At 43.0% G+C, this 17,847-nt stretch overlaps 1 protein-coding gene across 5 annotated transcripts; it reads left to right on the plus strand.

Annotated features, from left to right (window-relative positions):
* The first annotated feature begins 1,463 nt into the window (after positions 1-1,463).
* SLITRK3 (SLIT and NTRK like family member 3) lies at positions 1,464-13,635 on the plus strand. Of its 5 annotated transcripts, none has more exons than XR_003549642.1 (3): positions 1,464-1,806; positions 7,681-12,231; positions 12,860-13,635. XR_003549642.1 is itself a non-coding variant. In XM_006150300.3 (2 exons), the coding sequence occupies exon 2, from the start codon at positions 7,699-7,701 to the stop codon at positions 10,639-10,641; it is 2,943 nt and encodes a 980-aa protein (XP_006150362.1). In that variant the 5' UTR covers positions 1,464-1,806; positions 7,681-7,698; the 3' UTR covers positions 10,642-13,635. The 5 variants fall into 5 exon arrangements, 3 of the variants coding, with proteins under 3 accessions (XP_006150362.1, XP_006150363.1, XP_006150364.1); XR_003549643.1 differs by having other exon boundaries at positions 7,681-10,955; XM_006150300.3 differs by having other exon boundaries at positions 7,681-13,635.
* Positions 13,636-17,847: the final 4,212 nt, after the last annotated feature.

Raw genomic sequence — 17,847 nt, forward strand, 5'->3', positions numbered from 1 at the left:
TGATTCACCTCAAATTGTGCAAGTACCCGAAAAGGCCAGAAACGTCCCTGGGCCTCCTCAGTCCGCTGATGCAGTTTGGTTTACCCCGGATCTGACCGATTTGTTACATGGGTGAACCCCTTGGGCAACCTTTCCTAGATATACCTCTTTAAAATCCACATCCATGTCTTCATAGATGTAAAATTCACATGGAAGAATTTAATATCCTAGCAAATGCTGAAGAGTGGTTTGGAATTCATGCCAGTAGATCTGCAATGCTATATTTGAAAAAGAATGAGTTTTGCTATCATAGTAATTTTCTAACATTTTATGCTCCTGTAGATACTTTCTAATCTTAGTCATCTTTAAGAGCACTGAGTATGTCAAAGAACAAGTTAAAGCACTCACCATGTGATATATTTCAGAAACTTACACTTTGTGCATAACACCATTGTCAAACTGAATTTAGTTAATATATAAAATCTAAGAAATTAAAAAATTCCACAGACCACTTGTTCGAGGACCAACTCCATCCCCCTTCTCTCTTTTAATGAAGCTAGCATGGAGACAAGACTTGTATTACATACCTATAGTATGGATTCACAATGGTATAAATTATAAGTCATAGAAAATCCTTTAAATAAAAGCTAAAGTTAAATTTCCAGGCCTGTCTCTGAAAGGTTTGCATATATATAAGTTAAAAGAGAATACTGTTTTTTTTTTCTTTAACAAGGGGTGAGAGTTACTTTGGAAGTTTTTAAAAATAGAGTCAAGTTCATTTTACATGTCCAATGATAATATAGTTACACAACTTTGCTGGTCCTGGACAACCTATTGCTTTCACTTCAGGAAGGAATGGCCAGAGAGACAGAGATGCAGACTACCGTCTATTCAGTTTGAGAGTTAGTGGAAGACAGCTGGCCCTCTCTCCAAAACCACCCCCGATGAAAGAGATCTATTAAAAAGAACTGCGTTGGTTTACACTGCAGATTGAGTGGAACGTTAGGCTGCATTAGTATGACTGCAGTGGGGGTAATGGTCGCCAGTGTTGTAATAATACTTGCACATAGGTGCAGTAACAGCCCGAGTGTCCTTAGCTAATTTGCCACAAAGGGTTGGCATCAGGCTCTCTCCAGCACATGCCCCCACCCCCACTCCCTGTACCAGACAATTCTCCTTGCCCTTTCAGCATGTGTAAACAGATGAGGAAATGCGTGTACTTTCCCGTGGTCACCTATGTACCACGAAGGTGGGGGATTACTGCAAATCCCTTGCAAACGTCTCCCCGGAGGCGGTGAGCGAGACCGCCCACCGATACAGCTCAGAGGTGCTTCACTTGATCACCCCTCCCCCCCGCACCCCGTTTTGGTCTGTAATTTTCCAAACGTCCCTCTCTCATTTGCAAATAAAAGTTAAAATCAATCCACAGATGCAGAATGCTGACTTCCTGACACTCAATGTGACAAGGCTTCTCTTTGTAGAGCTGCCAGATTGTGACCGATAAAGGAGAGAGGGAGAGGGAGAGAGGGAGAGAGAGGGAGAGATCACTTGCTTCCTCGCTTCCTAAGCAGGGATTTGCCTGCGATGCGCGGCGAGAGGGCTGCGGCGGCTGATTTACACAGTTGGCGCGGAGGAGGGGCCGGGGGTGCGGGGGGGACGAGCTGGCGGAGGCTCCGGCGATGGGCTGATCTGGGGGCTCCCGAGCGCCGCTCCCTCGGTGCACGATTTGGGGGCGGCTGATGGATTTGCATTCGGGTTCCAGCCCTGCGTTGCCTACATCGCCTCCTAATACCCGACCCGGCTCTCGCAGTTTCGGAGCGGACGTGGGTAAGTAACGTGTAATCCGATTTTCGTTCTTTCCTAGGCCATTCAAGTGGCACTTTTAAAGCAGGTCAGTCTTAAAAGATGCCGCCGCCGTGGCCGCGGCGAGCGTCTCCTTCTTGGCCTGAAACGTTCGGCGGTCCCCTCCCCCGCCCCGTCTTCTCCCGCTCGAGAAGTGAGGGTGCCTGAATGGGGAGCTGTCAGGGGCTCCCTCTGCCCACGGGATCGCTTCCCCTCCGCGCTGCGCCCGCGATCCCCAGATCCGAGCGGAATCTGGTGTGTACAGCCATGCCGCCGCGTCTGTGCCGTCTCCCCCTCGGTCTTTCTCTCTCCCTCTCTCTCCTTCTCCCTCCCTCCCCTCCTTCCCGGCCTGACCAATGCTGGGATCTGGGATCTAGTCGCCCCCTTCCTGCCTCCTTTCTCGCTTCTCCCACCCTTTTCTTCTCTCATCTACTGAGTGACAACCTTTCAGGAAGAGAGAAAGAGCGAAATCCGGACACCGAGCCCGGGCTCCTAGGAACCGCGGAGCTCGCCCCACCATCGACCGCCCCGAGATTTGAAATCCAATGAACCCAGTCCTGGGACACGCACGCTGCCCGGCTGCCATCGAGGGCGCCCGGAGCTGTGGTCGTGAGCTGGCTGTCACTGACACCGCCGCGCTAGGTGCGCGCCCGGCTCTGCCATTGGTATGCAGCGACCATTTCCTTGCAAGTCTCCGAGGTGGAAACATTGAAAAGGATTACAAGCGTGATTCGGTAGCCTGGCTGAAAGTTAGTGGCTGGAAGAGGTGAAGCCGCCAGGCTGCCGGAGGATGGATACAATTCAGCCGCCCAGAGAGTTTGCCCCTCCCGCCGGGAAGCCCCTCGGAGCAAACCTAGGAGATTGTGAGCGCTCGGCACCGATAGGTACTCGTCGCCATCGTTTCCTACTCCGCCTGATTGAAATCAGCGTTTTCTAGCCGCTAGATGTGCGTGGCGAAGCACGTTGAGTTTGGCCGCGGTAGCTTTCTGTACGCTCACAGGTGCTCGGGGGTTTGTTGCATTTTTGAATTGGATCAATTAGGTATTAGGACGACGGTGGAAGGAGGGTACTGGACAGTGATACACCCTCGAACCCCTTTTCTGTGGGGGAGGAAATCGTAAGTAACTCCATCAAATAGGCCAGGTGGCAGAGGGAAGGACCCCTCCCCCCAGTGGATCGCTGGCTTGCGTTGGAAGACAGAGAAGGGAAGCGATTTGAGCTTTTAATCATTTTCCATTTCTAAACAGGACTCACTGTGCATTTCGCCTGGCGACAGGAGATTAGAAAAGGATCTATAGAAGGCTCAAAGCTCTTTAGAAAATGAATGATGCAGCATTTTAATTATTTGTTCTAGGGGAGATCATTTTGCTTCCATATTGGAATATTTAATCTTAGATCTGGAAGGATTAGCCGGCTGAAAGATTCAGCATTGGGGAGGGGGGGGGTGAGAAGGGGACACAGTAGGGAGAAAGGGCTTCTTGTCCTCCCTCTGGACAGACAAATGGTGCTGGGTCCTCCCAGCAAGACACACAAGACAGGGGGCCCCCAGAGCCCTCCATTCCTAACTTTCCGAACCTTCCCTATCCCTTAGACATGCTACCCAGAGATGCAGGCAAAGGGAAAGGGTGAAATTGCCTTTAAGACTTGGCCCAAGGCCAGGACCGAGGGGGCTGTGATTCAAGAGAGAGCAGACTGATGCAGAGAGGACCATTTGCTGGCCCTGGAGGTTCAGGACAGCCTCCGGGTTTCCCATCGATTCCATCACATCATGGGTTCTGATAAGGTCTGCGAGCTAGCCACCGCCTCTGCACACCGGGTACCCAAGGTGATGGCGGGGAGAAGGATGGTGGCAGCTGGGGAAGAAGACAGATTCGCTCTGGTTCTTGGGTTCAGGCTATCCTCAGTGCTTTTTGCTTTGTGCCTCAGACCTGCTGAGAAATGGGTGGGTCTGGATTATTAGGGGTGTAAAATGTTAGAGAAGCTTGACTGCCTGCTTAGTCTCTGCTCCTCCTGTCCAATTTTAGGGACTGGGGGACAGGGAGGTTTGTCCGGTTACTTTAAATGCACACTATCATGCAAATTGCCTTCGACTGACATTTAAGGAAGGAGTTGGGTGATTTTTACACTCCAGTGCGGTCAGATCTTCATACAAAAGCTGTGCTTTTCTTTACATTTTGATTTTATAAAGAGCGTTTTAAGAGAAAGTCATTTCCACCTAACTTTGAGCCCTTGGGCAACTGGGGTTCAGTTAGTTCTTTAGCAACCGGAAAGCCCCTCCCCTTTCCCCTCCCCAAGAGTTGGTGTCAGGATTGGTGTGCGTGCTGGGAGGGGGGGTGCATCCATGGCACACAGTTCCCACTAATTAGACTCTTTGCTGCACACTCGGCTAGCCCTAGTTCCCCACTAAGCTGGTTTTCTCCCGGTGGGAGGGACTGGGAGGGCTCACGTGAATTATGATCTGTTGGCCTCTCCCCTCTGCAACGTCTACTTCATCACCCCCACCCCCACTACTCTCCAGCATCCTTACCTGAAAATATTATGAAATAATATCTGGATTTCAAAAACAAAGTGGGGGAAAAAAGGAAAGAAAGAAAGAGGACGAAGGGAGCGAGGAGGGAAGAAGAGAGAGCTCGTCCAAACCCTGAAATTCTGCCCCCTGTCCCAAAGAGGTCTTTTCAATTGGAAGAATGTGAAATGAATCATTGTGACCCAAGTGGGCTTTCCGAGCATTGGCTGGTCTGTGTTGGAAAAGATGGAAGAAAATACATGGTTGTGGAATCCAGAGGATCGAGGCTTAGAGCTGCAGCACAGGAGTCCTGGTGCAAAGGGATCCAAGCAAGATGCAGGAGAAACTCGTCCAAGTCGCTCGGGCTGCCTGAGCTCCTCCTCAGGACACCCAGGCCCAGTCAGCCAGGTTCAGCTCTTGGGCGCTGGGCCCTGGATTTCCCCCTCTTCCTGTTCTCTGTACGAAATGTACCTGTGCTGGGAAAAGAGAATGATTCGGAGGGATAGTTCCACTTTTCAGACCTCTGTCCTGGAGAGAGGAGCTGGGGACGCAGGGGAGTAACCCCTACAGGGGGTTATTTCCTTGAGAGTTAGAGTAAGACAAACAAACGAAGAAGAAGAAGAATGATGAAATAAAGAGAAGAAAAGGAGAGAGAGAGAGAGAGGGAGAGAGAGAGAGAAAGTGATTAAGCAACTCACCAAGTCTGGAACTCGAACCACAGTCAGCCATGTGGAAAGGAATGTTTCCTGTGGGTTGTTCTCCCCCCACCCCACCCCCGTTTCTTATTTTGTCAGTTCGTCACTTAGACCCCTCTATTCCTTTTCCTTCTCCTAAACACACACACGCACACACACGCACACACGCACACACGCACACGAGTATCTGTAGATTCAGGGCTTCCTAGTGCTCGCTCCCGACCCTATGCTAAGCGCGTTCGCCTTCTTGGAGCTCATTTTCATGATGTGGAAAGCCGGATCCAGGGTTACAACACATATTAAAAAAATTAAATAAATAAGAAAAAGAAAAAGAAAACCAGTGCGCGAGAAGTCCGAGACTGCCCTTCCCGAGCTTTCCCCCCTCCCGCCTCCTCGCAGTTAGTGCCCAGCGATGCCGCTGGTACCCGGAGAGAGCCGCGGAGCCCAGAGCCTGCGGCAGCCCCTTCTCCCAGCTCCGCCGAGTGTGCCAACCGACAGCTTTGCACCTTAAAGCAGCCCATTGAAGAGCCCATTGCATTCCCAGCACGTCTCCAGCTTGCTGCCTTTTTTTTTTAGCCCCCCTCTGCCCCCACCTCTCACCACTTTTATCCCCTTTTCCTCCAGCTTCAGCTTCAGCAAGAGGCAGGGAGGAGGGCCAGGGAGAAGAGAGAAAGAATACTTACACTCAAGCTTTTTTTTTTTTTTAATTTTTCTTTTTAATGTCCAATGTTTAAAAAAAAAATCCCTGCAAAATAGGTAAGTCAGAGACATGGGGAGCCATCGTTGGCTAACCCTGAGGGATGTGAAAACATTGAAGTAAAGAACGGTGAAGAAGAGAGAACTTAAGTGGATTTTCACATTTTATCAGGGAGCCGGGGACTAGCTGGTACTGCAATGTAGCCTCCTCTGCCTTCTCTCTCTCTCTCCCCATCTTGCATTTAATTGTTTCTAAAAATTGAGTATTGCACGCCCGAGGCAGATTCCGCTCTGCTTTCTCACGGTTTGTCCTTCCCTTACAGCTGTGTACATTAAATACAAGTGGAATGGGAAGATTTAGTATTTCTAGTTTCCCTATGAATGATATCATTGTGTTTTAAGTTAGAGGGTGGGTGAAATATTGCATATTTCCTTGATGTATGCACCTATCTATGGGAAGAAAATATATGCTAGAAAACTCTAGTGTGTTTTTATTGATTCAAACCAGCCATTCCACTTTGATTGATTGTTTCCCTGACTTGGGAGGAACAATCTAACAAAACTGCATTCTTATAATTTATTTATATATACTGATGCTATTAGGTAAGGAAAGAGCCCTACAGGAAGGTTCTGTGTGTTATTCCAATAGCAAGCTGCTTTTTTTATTTTCTGATTGGAAATAATATATATTTTGAAATAGATTTCATGTGATAGATCATTTATCAGCAGGTAGGAGTCAAGGTTCTCACCCTCCCTTGCCTTTAACTACCTACCTCACCTCTAACCAGCCACCTTCATTTCTAGCTTTTTTTTTTTTTTTTTTTTTTAGGGGTTTTTGCTATAGGGCGCGTGCGCTTGCCAGAAAGACAGAGAGAGACAGAGAGACAGAAAGCAAGAAATCGACCCCCAGGGGGAATGACGACGCTGCAATTCTGTCTCCTCCATTCTCCTCTCGGAATCTTGGGCATGCACGCGCATGCACCCGGCTTGAGTTTAAGCCACTGGGTCTGGGACTCGAACCGCGGTTGACAACATGGGAGTTCAGTGACATAGCCATTATGCTAACTGCTGGTCCCCAGTTCTAGCTTTTTAATAGAGTTCCTCAGTTGTTCTTGAAGACACAGATACACCTTCCAAACTAAGCTCTGTAAATGTTTTAATTCAGACACTCCCAAGCTCAGCTCCCTTTAGCTGTCACTATCTTTAGCTCTGACAATTACATGGGTATGTTCTGTACAAGGACCAATGACTCCTATTTAAAATCGCTAAAGTGATACACGTATGTAGATGATATTTATTTAATTGCCAGAGATATCAATACTCCGTGCTTGGGCAGAAGTAAGGATGAGGTGTAGTATGCGCCTGACCATACATTGTAATTAAGCATGTTGTCATCATTTCTAAAAGAAATCTGAAGTTCTCTTGAAATGCCAATCAACTTACATATTCTAACATCTGATATTGGGCTGGTTATCATACCTTGTAAAATTCTAACTTTGGGATATATCATGTCTTTTTACCAGTAGAAACCTATAATTTGAAGAGCAACTTTTTTTTTTTTCCTTCAGAGTCTCAATCCCCATTTATCATGGCCTTCCAATATCAACGTGTGTTTTAACAGGCAATCAAGTGTAATGGCTGAAGGGGTGACATTAGTGCAGAGTCAGCCTATGTCTGTGTACCAGTTCAGTTGTTTGCTGTAGGAGGCCATGCAGGCTGCTTTTGTCCCTGTGATCTGCCATTTACCAAGCATCGCTCGGTTCAGAAAAATGTCCGTGCACAGCCCTAAGTGTAACCCAGAGAACTCACTCTGAACATTCCGTCTGTTGCCAGTTCATGTTGCATGTCAGGTCAGTGATGCTGAAGTTTCTCTATCGCTCTCTGCAAGCCCCACATGTAGGAGTCAATTAAAACAGTACATATGACTAAAGCTAAAAATCTGCATCTTTATTTCTGTTGCAGTTTTGTAATCAGCCACGAATGATGAAACCTTCCATAGCTGAGATGCTCCACAGAGGGAGGATGCTGTGGATCATTCTTCTAAGCACACTTGCTCTAGGATGGACTACCCCAATCCCCCTGATAGAGGACTCAGAGGAAATAGATGAGCCCTGTTTTGATCCATGCTACTGTGAAGTTAAAGAAAGCCTCTTTCATATACATTGTGACAGTAAAGGATTTACAAATATTAGTCAGATTACTGAGTTCTGGTCAAGACCTTTTAAACTATATCTACAGAGGAATTCAATGAGGAAATTATACACCAACAGTTTTCTTCATTTGAATAACGCCGTGTCTATTAACCTTGGGAACAATGCATTGCAGGACATTCAAACTGGAGCTTTCAATGGTCTTAAGATTTTAAAGAGGCTCTATCTTCATGAAAACAAACTAGATGTCTTCAGGAATGATACCTTCCTCGGCTTGGAAAGTCTGGAATATCTGCAGGCAGATTACAATGTCATTAAACGTATCGAGAGTGGGGCATTTCGGAACCTAAGTAAATTGAGGGTCCTGATCTTAAATGACAATCTCATTCCCATGTTGCCAACTAATTTATTTAAGGCTGTCTCTTTAACTCATTTGGACCTCCGTGGAAACAGGTTAAAGGTTCTCTTTTACCGAGGAATGCTGGATCACATTGGCAGAAGCCTGATGGAGCTCCAGCTGGAAGAAAATCCCTGGAACTGTACGTGCGAGATTGTACAACTGAAGAGTTGGCTGGAACGCATCCCTTACACGGCCCTGGTGGGAGACATCACCTGTGAGACCCCTTTCCATTTCCATGGGAAGGACCTGCGGGAAATCAAGAAGACAGAACTCTGTCCTTTATTGTCTGACTCTGAGGTGGAGGCTAGTTTGGGGATTCCCCATTTGTCATCCAGCAAGGAGAATGCATGGCCAACTAAGCCTTCCTCAATGTTGTCTTCTGTCCACTTCACTGCTTCTTCTGTTGAATACAAGTCTTCGAACAAACAGCCTAAACCCACCAAGCAGCCGCGAACGCCAAGGCCACCCTCCACATCCCAAGCTTTATACCCTGGTCCCAACCAACCTCCCATCGCTCCTTATCAGACCAGACCACCAATTCCCATTATATGCCCTACTGGGTGTACCTGTAATTTGCATATCAATGACCTTGGCTTGACTGTCAACTGCAAAGAGAGAGGATTTAATAACATTTCTGAACTTCTTCCAAGGCCACTGAATGCCAAGAAACTGTACCTGAGTAGCAATCTGATTCAGAAAATTTACCGTTCTGATTTTTGGAATTTTTCTTCCTTGGACCTCTTGCATCTGGGGAACAATCGTATTTCTTATGTCCAGGATGGGGCCTTCATCAACCTCCCCAACCTTAAGAGCTTGTTTCTCAATGGCAATGACATCGAGAAGCTGACCCCAGGCATGTTCCGAGGCCTCCAGAGTCTGCACTACTTGTACTTTGAATTCAATGTCATCCGGGAAATCCAGCCTGCAGCCTTCAGCCTCATGCCCAACTTGAAGCTGCTGTTCCTCAACAATAACTTGCTGAGGACCCTGCCAACGGATGCCTTCGCAGGCACGTCCCTTGCCCGGCTCAACTTGAGAAAAAACTACTTTCTCTACCTTCCTGTGGCTGGTGTGCTGGAACACTTGAATGCCATCGTCCAGATAGACCTCAATGAGAACCCTTGGGACTGCACGTGTGACCTGGTCCCCTTTAAACAGTGGATCGAAACCATTAGCTCCGTCAGCGTGGTAGGGGATGTGCTTTGCAGGAGCCCCGAGAACCTCACCCACCGGGATGTGCGCACTATTGAGCTGGAAGTCCTCTGCCCAGAGATGCTGCACGTGGCACCAGCTGGAGCATCCCCAGCCCAGCCTGGAGATTCTCACCTCGTCGGAGGGCCAACAAGCGCCTCCCCCTACGAGTTCTCACCTCCTGGGGGTCCTGTGCCACTCTCGGTGTTGATCCTCAGCCTGCTGGTTCTGTTCTTCTCCGCAGTCTTTGTTGCTGCAGGCCTCTTCGCCTATGTGCTCCGACGGCGTCGGAAGAAGCTGCCCTTTCGAAGCAAGAGGCAAGAAGGCGTGGACCTTACTGGCATCCAGATGCAATGCCACCGGCTGTTTGAAGATGGTGCAGGTGGTGGCAATGGCAATGGTGGTGGAGGCAGACCAACCCTTTCCTCCCCGGAGAAGGCCCCACCTGTGGGTCACGTGTATGAGTACATCCCCCACCCCGTTACCCAGATGTGCAACAACCCCATCTACAAGCCTCGTGAAGAGGAGGAGGTGGCTGTCTCCTCTGTCCAGGAAGGAGGGGGTGCAGAACGTGGGGGTCCTGGGACGCAGCCCCCAGGAATGGGTGAGGTTCTCCTAGGGAGCGAGCAGTTTGCTGAGACACCCAAGGAGAACCACAGCAACTACCGGACCTTGCTGGAAAAAGAGAAGGAGTGGGCCCTGGCGGTGTCCAGCTCCCAGCTCAACACCATAGTGACGGTGAATCACCATCACCCCCACCCGCACCACCCGGCAGCTGGTGGGGTTTCCGGGGGAGTTGGGGGCACTGGGGGAGACTTGGCTGGGTTTCGCCACCATGAGAAGAATGGTGGGGTGGTGCTGTTTCCTCCCGGGGGAGGCTGTGGAGGTGGCAGTATGCTACTAGACCGGGAGAGGCCACAGCCCGCCCCCTGCACAGTGGGATTTGTGGACTGTCTCTATGGAACAGTGCCCAAATTAAAGGAACTGCACGTCCATCCTCCTGGCATGCAATACCCAGACTTACAGCAGGATGCCAGGCTCAAAGAAACCCTTCTCTTCTCGGCTGGAAAGGGCTTCACAGACCACCAAACCCAAAAAAGTGATTACCTCGAGTTAAGGGCCAAACTTCAAACCAAGCCGGATTACCTCGAAGTCCTGGAGAAGACCACATATAGATTCTAACAGAAAGAAGAAAATAAATTAGTGGGTTTTTTTGTTCCCCAAAAGAAAAGGAAAAATAAAAGAAATATATCCCTGCTCCCTTCACACTTGTCCCAGTAACTCCATCCTGATGACCTTCCCCGCCCTACACAGAACTGAAACCGCATGATAACTAGAAAATACAGATGTGTGCCCTTCCCCTCTCAGATGTGATCTGGAGGAAGGGCCATACTCAGATCATTAATCAATGAAGTGCCTTCGCAGACTTTTGCCAGCAAATGTTATCATTATTTTTTTATACTGAACCTTGAGACTTTGACTGTGCCATGTATAAGGTATATTGGGGATCGTTGTATTGATCCTAATTAAGTAAAATTCAATGTGTCTTTTTATTTTCAGTAACTTTTTTGGGGGTATAGTTCTGTTTGACAGGGAGGGGGGGAAACAAGTTGACATTTGTGGCTTTCTTTCCTCTTCCCATCATGGCACGGATTCTGTACATGTATTAACAATGCAGTTTGCTGCATGCCTGGAAACTGCAAGACGGGGAGGGAGGGGGCGGGTCTTGCTCGAATGTTCTCACTCACTCTGTCTCTCACACACGTACCCATATGCAAAACCCAAGTCTCTGCACACAGTTAGGTCCCTAAACCTTCAGCCTCTTCCCACTGATGCAGGTACATGCTCATACACTCCCCCGCACACACACACACCACTACCTTCAACCCAGCCTGCCTAGTTTGGGTTGGAACTGTCCGTCTCCTCTCCATAGCGCCACCTGTCCTCCATCCCTGGTGTACAGCGCGCAGCGTCTCTCCTGCCACCCTGAGAGAAGTCACATTCTTGGCTGGATCCTACCGAAGTGGAGGCCTGGTGGTTTAACAGCTGGAGACACACACCTAGGGAGGAGCATCCTCTTGGTGACACTTCACCCCGATGCCAAGATTTTTTGGAGAACATCTGCACTTTCTTATATATATATATATATATAAATATAAATATAAATATATACTATTAAAAAAATAAAAAAAGCAACTGGGTATATATCACTAACCGCTTTGTAGGAAGCACTTTTAATGTTTTCTCTCACACACAAAGATTCAAAAGAAATGTGCATATATTTATTCTGTAATTTCAGTGATTATAAATTGTAAAGGTAATGTTTAATCATTGTACAGTGATTATGCGTCTGGTATAGCTTTCCTAATAAAACGTTTTTGAAAAACATAATACATTATATATAGAAGATACAAAGCTTGAACCTTAAATTCCAGCTATGCCATGCCTTTTCTGCTCCCATTTTTTAGAAAATGATTTCTTTTATTTGTAATACAGACAGCTAATTTATGAACAGGCTTGATGCACTGTGATGTTGACAAATCTTCTAACTCGCCACCCCCATCCCATCCGAGGATACTGAATATTGAGAATTAACAAACATGATTTACCGTTCATATCTTTGTCTTGGATTATGAAATTTCCTTCTTAGTATCCCAACGATGGACCATTTGTTAGACAGGCTGCAACAGGGAGAAAATAAGATAACGAGATTGCTAAGAAGTACGGAATTGATTAAGAGAAAATAAGAAAAGATCCATGCATCTTAAGATAGTAAGTGACCTAAAGGAAAAGTAAAATTGCTTTTCTTTTAAAAATATGCACTGAAACTACACATGACCACACACTCAACCTCCCAGCACACGCACACCCCCGCATCGCCCACCTGGAATTAAAGGTCTTGGAGCCAGTTTGACTGTCAGAATGCTGTGGTCTGTAGAAGATGTCATAGTATATTTGGCTACTGTTTTTGTTATAACCATTTACAGGAACCGGCCCTAGTAATGCTTGAACTAAGACAAAAGACGCAAAATGAGTTTTTCTTTCTGTACGACATTAAAATAATGTGTAACAATTAACCTGACAATACTACAATTTATGATCCACTTATATGTGACCGAAACCAAAGAAAATTGGATATTTAAGGTGCCATTACCTTGTTTGTGGAGGAAACTGACGAATAGGAACCGGCGAGCTTTAAGGAAGGCACTTATTTCACTAGGCCAGTAGAGGGCAGCAGAGATCCAGAGACCCACAGACTCAGCAAGTTGCAGGAACGTGTGTGAGTCTGGGGTTCTCTGTTAGTGTTTCCTCAAGCTGTCTTTAGTAGAGATTATCATTATATGTTGAATGTAAAATTCATCACCAATCACTGATGCCTTACATCACTTTTATTCCACAGAAAAACCCCGAAACTTACAGCTTCTAATGCTGTGTGGCTGATAGAAGACTGAAGCACTGTACTTAACTAAATGGCCCACTGAATGCCTAGAACATGTTTATATAAGTCTTGATGAAGTACATATAATTATCCACATAGGTATGCATACAAATAGAAAACACAAGTATATCAATATAAAAGTGCAAACTGTCAGGGCTACTTTGCATTTGACATACTGTTTTACTTTTGTCCTCAATTACATTAAATCTATTTTGGCATATTTTAGGGGAAAAAAAGCCCACAAATTTATTATCTCTTTATGTACAATACTGAAATGGAAATCTTATTCAAGATTGTATGGCCCACTGTTAAATAGGCATCGTTCTTTTTGCTTGTTTTCTTTTCTCTCCCTGTTTTTTTCTTTTTTTTTAACATGACCATAGTCTTTTTTTCTAGTTATCTCATTTTCCTTATTCTTTCCAATAATTTCTCTGTCCTTCACCAAATTCTTTTTACTTTTAAAGCCAAGAAAGCCAGTACTACTCCTTAAGTATTTTACAACCTGATGTTTGGATTCCTTCTAAAAAAGGATTAATTATACTTCCATTCTTTCCAATCAAATGTTGTATTTTGGAGAGTAAAATGCATTTGCATAGTGAAAGCAAAAAACGCAAAACTAGATATTTCTGATAGTGGTAATCAGTCCTTAATAACCATGCATATATTCATAACATGGTATATTATACAAATCAGGTTAAAGAACAATTTCTAAAGACCCTGGTGCTTTTGACATTTAAGAAATGAGTGCCCATAAACCATATCAAATTACAATATAAGTCAATAATTATATAGTTCTATTTTATTTATTGAACACAGAAAGACTATCTTAAAGATAGTAATTTCCCCCTTGAATAAGGAATACATTTATTTATTTTGTAAAAATAAATTTATATGAGAATGGGGTTTTGTATTCAAGAGGATATTTTTTTTGTTTCCATGGAGTTTTCTATCCCCTGGCTAGGTTTTTTATTTTAGCTGTGCATTGAAATTACTTGTTAGCTTTAATTTATAATACTAAGTATGTTTTCATAAAACAACCTTGATATTAATATAGGTACTATCATTAGGATCTATTTTAATTGCCGCAGTAAAATATCTATTTTTAAGAAAAATCTCTCTAATTTACTTCACAGTGATGGTCACCTTGGTGGAAGCAGACCCAGATCTGACAGAGATTTACTATTGTTCATTGCTACTTTTATTACTAATTATAGTAGTAATATTTGAAAATTGTAGACATATGGCAATGTCCCTTAAACTATGAGCCAGTAGAAAAAAATTGAAAATTAACTGTTAGATTAATCCAATACTAATTTTAACATGTTATATATATCATATATACTATTATTTAGGTGAATGCCTCTATATTTTTATTTAGAAACTTTATCATTTCCCCTAATGGCAAAATACATTTAAAAATAAGCATGGTAAAAAGTATTTTTAATAAAAGTTGAGCAAGAGAGAATCACAAGGAAGAGTTTAATGACTATGCTTGAAAGGCTGTTTTTTATTTTTTCTTACCTGAGAATGTTAGTTTCAAATTCTTGATTTCTGAGAAGAACACTATTTGTGTTTAGAATTGTGACAATTAGGAATACAATTTTAGAACAAAAGAGCTTTTCTTTAACTATTATTTTGATTCATTTAGTGTAAACTTATTCGTTGTATCATCCTGTCCTTTGGCAATTATGTTGTCTCAACCAATGAATGTCACACTTTTTTGGAATGGCAGTGACAAAGGAAACATCAGTGAAATGCTTCACAGACATGAGCCATATGACTATCAGAAGTCAAGATAATGTGAGGGGAAATGGTACTACAAGGACCCTGTATTTTAAGTGATCTGAGCTACTTTCCTTTGAACTTAGACATAAATAACTTATTCTTAGCTCAAAATGCTCAACTGTGAAAATTCAGGGGAACAGAACAGAAGTAAGTATCACTCAATTCATCACGTAAGTGTTCTGCTTAATATACTATAGGCCTTTCAAAAGTAATAGGAGCAATAACACATGTATAATTGGGCAATCACGTGTGCATACATATATTATAGCACTATCATATATGTATATACGTTGTATATACATGTATATTGTTTATATATGGTGAATTACACTTATATGTAAATTATGCAGTTTTTTCTTACGTGTATAACCATTTCAGTTTTATGCGTTTATTTTTCTTGCTTCTGTCTAGCCACCACCCAAGTGAAGCTGGATGAAATTATGAATCTTCACTTTGGGAATATTCACATGTAAAAAGTAACACTGTACAATATTTCTGAATTTAAAAGTTCTTTTATCTTCCAATTTGCTTCATTTTGTTATTTAAGTCTTAGGGGATAAATCTGAATCAAACTGTGATCTCTTTTAAGTTAAGGCCTCATAGTAAAGGGATGAATTTCATATAATTATTTAACATAAGGCAAATGAAAAACAAGTGCTTATTTTTTCATTTTTTTTTCTATTTCTAGAATGCATTTTGGAGATAAAGACAATTTTAGTAGCTTTATTAATTAGTTTTATTATTTACTAATTAATTTGTAATTTATCTAGGTATGTAAAAGTAAAAATCTTGAGGATAAAATATAGAAGAAGTGAAAGACCAGTTTAAGATAGTCACCATCCTCTTTTCCTTCTTATTAACATCATCCTTGATTTAAAATGTTTAATAATAGTAGTAATGATAGAGATGATCGTTATCAGTATGCTGATATAAAATCTGAATTGAACAGACAGATTTTTTTCATACCAAGAAAGCAAGTGCACACCAGGGATTTGGTAACATTTGCCCCTGAGAACAATATACATGTATTTTTAAAATTATTTTATTTAACTTTATTTATTATTATCATCATTATTATTTTCTAGTTTGATCAGAGAGAGACAGAGAGAGAGAGAAAGAGAGAGAGAGAGAGAGGAAGTGAGATAGCAAGCCACCAGGTCTGAGACTTGAACTGTGGTCGGCCATGTGGGAGTCCAGCGCCTTTAACCACCATGCCACTTGACGGCCCCATACTTTTTTTTTTTTTTTTTTTTTTTTAGAAAAAAAAAAAGAGTACTCTTTCCTTTCTACTGCACTTATTAGATAATTTTCCACACAGTTTTTAAAATTCTAGTAAAAAATAATACTTGCAGTACATTTCAAAATTAGACAACCAAAAAAAAAATACATAGATAGCCACAGAGGGATTATATTAGGTCATCGAGAAAGTCATGACGTATTTTCCTATATTTTTCTATGTAAAGATATGTCATGACCTTTCTGATGACTCAATACTAAATTTAAGGATGATCCAAATCCTGTAACATCTTTAAACATTAAAATACCATGAACATTAATACAAGGAAGGCTTTCTTTATGGCCACTCAGTAACAGAAAGGCCCGACATCCCTAGTGGAAAGTTTCTTTAGTGTATTTAGCTTCTCTACTCCTTTATATGGTGAGTAATACAGTGAATTGGTCAATTGCATTGTATTAAATTGTAATCACAATGCAATTCCACCAAAAAGAAAGAGCTGATAACCAGAGAAAAAGGAACCTGGATACTTTATTTTATCGAAGTGGTAGTAATTAGATTGTTCTCTTGACACTAAAAGGCACCACCTTATCCGTGGTCCAGTCTATCATATGTAAAAGCATGACTTTTGCTCTTTTGACACATTTTCCTAAATGTTTCTAGGCTTAGAGTTTATTTGAATGCTGGAACATGATATGATGGTCGTGAGTTGTGTGACAAGCATCACCTCCCTAATCTGAGAATGACAAAGTTTTGACTCTGAAAAAAGAGGCTCAAACAAAGATGTCTTCTTTTTGTTCTGGGGAGCTGGAAAGAGGTTCTGTTCCTCCTCCAGGCCATATTCCTTTCACTGTTCTTGGCAGTCCTGTTTCTACTTCTGTTTCCAACCCAGGGCCAAGATGTTCTTGTGACCGAGGGCACACTGGCTGAGTTGAAGTTTGGTGCCAAGAGAAGATCAGAGATGGAAGAGAGACCTCACACCTGATAACAAAAGGTCCAATCCAGTCACCTTTGTGTGGAGGCTGAGAAAATAATTCAGCATCTCTTCCCTCATTGTGAAATCACTTACATGTCTGGCAGAACTCCAAACCTGAAATAATAAAACTAGAACCACTTCTGGAAATCAAGAGCAAATCAGCAAATATTGAAAAATATGGAACCCATCTTTAAAAATCTCAAAGCCTTGCTTGCCATTTGTCTTTGCCTGGACATCCCAAATATTGGTTTAATTAAAATCAAAGCAAGATTTTATATATATATATGTATTAAAGTCACCTCTTTTTCTTAGAATCTACATATTACAATTATCCCTTAATAATAGTATAAATTTTCTGACTATTCAAACGTTATCTTGCCACTTGAAACTGAAAGTGTTTGTTTTTTTTTCCCCTCCCACAGAATTCTGATAAAACAATTTGTCTTAAAGACCCCTCCTTTTTTGTTTTTGGTCTGTGGTAACTAAGTTTATAATAAAAATAAGTCTGTGAAATATGAATCATATTCTGTAATCAGGAGGAAAAAAAGAAATCCTTAAGTTCTACCTAAATTGGACATTTTATGTATATTAAATTGAGATTTTTTTCCTATGTATGCTCTTCACTACATTTGGATTAAAAATTAAAATATTTTTCTACTTCCTTAATTTTTTTTTTTTAATTTCTCACAGGGTGCATTTGTTCACTATAGAGTCGGAGAGAGAGAGAGAGAGAAAGGGAAAGCAAAACACACTGTAATAGCTTTCCCTCCATTTGCCTATCTTGTTGGGATTTGGGGCATGTACACACAGGTGCCCAGAGTGTGTTTTCAAGCTGCTGGGGCCAGGATTTGAACTGCACAGTTGGCCATGTAGACTCCGGTTTCTTTAACCACTAGGCTACAAAGCCAGCCCTTGATTCACTTCTTTTATTTTTTTTTAAGAATTATTTATTTA

This window comes from Tupaia chinensis, unplaced genomic scaffold (genome assembly GCF_000334495.1).
Source record: "Tupaia chinensis unplaced genomic scaffold, TupChi_1.0 Scaffold000281_1, whole genome shotgun sequence".
Lineage (NCBI taxonomy): Eukaryota > Metazoa > Chordata > Mammalia > Scandentia > Tupaiidae > Tupaia > Tupaia belangeri.